Source organism: Gavialis gangeticus, unplaced genomic scaffold (assembly GCF_001723915.1).
Source record: "Gavialis gangeticus isolate Ggan-Ray unplaced genomic scaffold, GavGan_comp1, whole genome shotgun sequence".
Taxonomy (NCBI): domain Eukaryota; kingdom Metazoa; phylum Chordata; order Crocodylia; family Gavialidae; genus Gavialis; species Gavialis gangeticus.
Genome location: NW_017729032.1, coordinates 52,579,179 through 52,583,446, shown reverse-complemented (window position 1 = coordinate 52,583,446; position 4,268 = coordinate 52,579,179). Strand labels below are relative to the sequence as shown.

At 41.7% G+C, this 4,268-nt stretch overlaps 1 protein-coding gene across 2 annotated transcripts in view; it reads left to right on the top strand.

Annotated features, from left to right (window-relative positions):
* The first annotated feature begins 1,054 nt into the window (after positions 1–1,054).
* Positions 1,055–4,268, top strand: part of LOC109303209 (probable tRNA methyltransferase 9-like protein) — a 31,838-nt gene continuing 28,624 nt past the window's right edge. Inside the window, exons 1-2 of one of the 2 annotated variants that reach the window (XM_019525366.1) lie at positions 1,055–1,130; positions 3,117–3,270. Coding sequence is in view for 1 of the 2 variants with exons in the window: in XM_019525365.1 (XP_019380910.1) it covers positions 3,169–3,322 (154 nt within the window). In the remaining variant the exon portion in view is untranslated. Of the gene's footprint in view, positions 1,131–3,116; positions 3,323–4,268 lie in introns of both variants that reach the window. The other variant, XM_019525365.1, reaches the window with a different exon arrangement.

Genomic DNA, 4,268 nt, shown 5'->3' with positions numbered 1-4,268 from the left:
CAGCCATGCACATGCTACTGCTTGTATTTAACTTTGTCAGTGAGCAGCCCCACCAAATTCACTTTCAGTAGGGTTACTCACATGCATGAAGGTTAGCACTTACGTGATTGCAGAATGGTGCCATACTCATTTCTACCAGCCAATGTACTGCTGAACAAGAAAGACTAAAAGCAAGACAAGTAATGGTTACTGTTATTTCCCTATCATCTATTATATGCATTTTGAAAGTGGCAACCACTGTAATAACTAGATCCCATCACATACTTAAAAAAGTACAGCAATGAGCCTCCAGAAGAAACTAGTTCCTGTAGTTAGTTTGAGATGGCTAATTTATTTTAGGAGCAGGTTGTCTTGGCCATTTTACAGTGATGTTAGAATGCCTGATGAAAGAGAGCAAATCTGAGGTTGAAGGTTTAGTTGTTAATAAATGGTGAAACCAAAGGTACTTCATAAGGGATTCCTTACCGTTGGTTGGGTAGATTTGAATGCAGGCCCAATATGCTGCAGTTTTCTTTTTAAACTTATCTAAGAGAGCACTGGTTTTTGACACAGCTGGATCTTAACCCACCTAGTGAAGACATTTAAAATAAGAACCAAGATCTTAAACTGTATCCAAACCAGGCTGGCAACCAACAAAAGAGTACAGAATGGTGGTATAATGGGCCCTGTAGAGGAGAGAGAGCCTGCAGAGAACCATCTGTAGGTTGTGGGTGCCTTTTGTATGGAAACAAAGCAAAGCAATCCAGTTTTAAAGAGATAAAAGGACAATCGAATTGTGCCAAGTGAGGCATCAGCTTACTGAACATCTGCAAGTGTGGCTGTAGAGCCCAATTCTTTAGTGGTAGTGCCTTCCCCACTTTTCTACTGTTACCTACTTGGAAAACAACAGGAAATTAAGACTACAATATTATTCCATGTGCATAAATGTGGCCAAATTGGACCCTGAATTAGCAAGCATTGACCCAAAACACTGATCTTATCTGTGAATTCGGGGAGTGATTTTTATAAGCAGAACAAACAATTATCATTTTTCTTTCTTTCTTTTTTTTGAGGAACTCTTACTCAAAGGTCACAGGAGCCTGATTCTTTAAGTCTGACCTGTAGCTGCCAACTGCATCCAAGAAGAAAGGGTATGAATTTTGGCTTGAATGAAGAACTGCCAACTTCGAGTAAATAACAGGAAAGACTTGTATTAATGGGTTTATTTTAAAAGGAGCTAACAACTTTCATAGCTTCCATAGAGTCTCTCATCAGTTCTCAGTGAATTAATGTGTCAAAAAGGATTGGGGTGCAATTGGCTGGATTTTAGTCACCAGGCCTATCTATTTTCCTGTGATTAGAACTGAAATCAATGCATTGTGCCAATCCAGCCAAGCTTAAAGAGCCAAAGTTATCTTGCTTCAGAAATCTTATGAATGGATTGACAAACAGGAAATCCTCAAGCGTAGACCATTCAGGCCAGTGCATGCAAATGGGACACTGAATAAGTGAATGGGGCAGTTTGCACATCTTAGAACTAGAGGGCTAATTTAAGGTTCTACTGAGATTTGAGCTCAAAACCTCTCGTAAAATAAGCTAAGGAAATACAGACTAGATGAAAGTACTGTAAGGTGGATATAGAACTTATTGAATCACTGTAGTCAACAAGTAGTCTTCAGTGTCTCTATGTCTAGCTGCAAGGAGGTATTGAGTGTGGTTCCCCAGGAGTCTATCCTGGGCCTGATTTTATTACCTTCGTTAATGATTTGGAGCAGCCCATGTGGCCAATAACGGGTTAAACTGTTCTCTCCCAGGTGCTGCTCTCCTCAGGGCTCTGGCTGCTGCTGCTGTTGGAGCCTCTGGGCTCCCTCTCCCTTGTTTGCCTTGCAATTCCTGTCCCAACCCCCCTGGGAGTAGGACAGCAAGTCCTGAAGAGCCTGGGACTTTATAATCCAGGTGGCAGGGGATCCCGTGTGGTGACAGGAGTTCAAGGTGGCTTGGCAGTGGGAGATCAAGGCAGGGGGAGTCCTGGGGGACCTCATAGTGGCAAGGGAGCCCCCTTGTATGTGTGGGGGCGCATTGCACGGCAGCTTGTGTGGCAGTGAGAGTTGAGGTAGGTCAGGGGGAGTGCAGGGAAGACTCCATGATGGTGGGGGAGCCCATGTGTGCACATGGGGTGCATGGCAAGGGAGCCCACACAGCATGCAGCCACCACTTCATGCAGCCTCTGGCCACTGAGGAGCTGGACAGCCCTGTTTTGGAGGGGGGGACTGAGTATATGTACACTTGGTAAATTTGCAGACAGTACCATGGTGGGTGGAGTTGCATCCACTCTGGAGGGGAGGACTAGGATCCAGAATGACCTGGATAGACTAGAGAAATGATCAGAAATCACTCAAATGAAATTCAGTAAAGACAAGTACAGAGTCCTGCCCTTGGGAGAGAACAATTGCATACACAGATGCAGATTAGGAAGGACTGACCAAACTGCAGCACCGTGGGTTACAGGGGACTGTAACCTGAATCTGATAATTTAGTCAGAAACAATCCTGCTTTGAGCAGGAGGTTGAACTACATAATATCATGAGGTCATTTCCAATGCTACTATTGTATCGTAGTCTATTCAGTGTTCTATAAACAATATTCTATTGTTTCTGATCGGGAGAAGATTTTGGCAGGCATCAATACATCAGTTTATGCCCTGTTCATATTTTTGAGATTTTTCTTCCTAAGCTAGAAATCTTTCTTTTTTGTTGAAAGTTCATGGAAAAGAGTGCCTTGAAGCCCAAGTTTACAACTTCTGAGGTACAGCAACAAAATTAAGTTACTAGTCCAGCAGTAAACGTCAAGATGTCAAGATTTTTAGAATTCCTTCAATATTCCTTTTACACTATAAAATATATTCAAAGTCAATATATTATGACTTTGGATAGCAGCACAGAAAGAACAACGATCCTTTTTTACATTAAAAATAACAATGGTTTCTCTTTATGAAGATATCCCATCCCAAGCGGTAAATAGAGATAATTTTTTTAAAAACTAATTGCACCGCACTGCTTAAAGTTTATGGCTGAATTTTGGAAACAGACCACCCATGTTTCTAATATGCCTTTCTTGTGTTTGTTTCCTCCTCTTAGCTTCTCTAGGAATATTGCCCTGGGTTCAGTGAGTTATCCTAATGTTTTTATAATGGAGAAGGAGGCAAGCCAGCTGGAGAAGGACCATGTCCATCATGTGTATGAGAAAATTGCTCCTCATTTCAGTGACACACGCTACAAAGCTTGGCCAAAGGTACAGAAGTTCATTTCAAATCAAGAACCAGGCAGCCTGATTGCTGATATTGGTAAGTTGGTTCACTCATCAGGTTGATAACAATCAAAGGCAGATACATCTGCTGTGTATGTTAAACAGTACTATAAAGAGGGAAACGATCAAGTCCACCTTGGTGTACGTTTAGTGTTTGATATGAGTGCTTACCTGTAAAATCAAGGCAGAGTTTAGAACTGGCCAGTGTCTTTTTAATCTTCATAGCCTACAGACTATCAAATTTGCCCCATTCTCCCTTTTCATAATGTACCAGCTTCCAAAGCCATTCACAAATAAATGCAAACAGTGTGCCAGTGCCCCTTTCCCATTACCAACTGTTATGGGAAGTTACACAAGAACTAAACAACTGAACAAGAGGTTACCAATATTTTCCTACATTTTTACTTCTTCTGTGATGTTGCTAGTAGATATGGAAGTGAACAGGCTGAAGAACATGAGCACTTAAAATCATCTGTTGTTGCCAGTGCAAGCTTCCCTTTGCTGCCTAGAAGGACAACATGTCATGATTGGGTGATAGTTTTGCTATTATTCCTGTTAATTCTGTAAGAAGTGTAGTTTTTGAAAAGGACGTGAATTGTGGTATGGACACCTGTCCACTGGAAACTGAACCTTTGACCACCAAAGAAACCATTTGATATGGCCCAAATCCTGGTCTCTACTGACCTGCACTGGACTCAAAATAAAAATAAAAAGAAGTAGCTTCTCCACTCCTAAACCTTTCCAACCCATTCTGTTGTTTTCTTTCCATTTTAAGAAAGTTCATAAAACAATCAATGATAACAGCTTGAGTGGAGAATATAACATGTCCAGGGGCTACACAGACTCCACTACAATGCCCTGCCAGTCCATCCTGTCTTGATCCTGATCTTAACATATTTGTTTCATTTTGGGACCTTCTCCTAAGTAGGTATGGCTATTTCACAGTGTGTGTGTGTGTGTGTGTGTGTGTGTGTGTGTGTGTG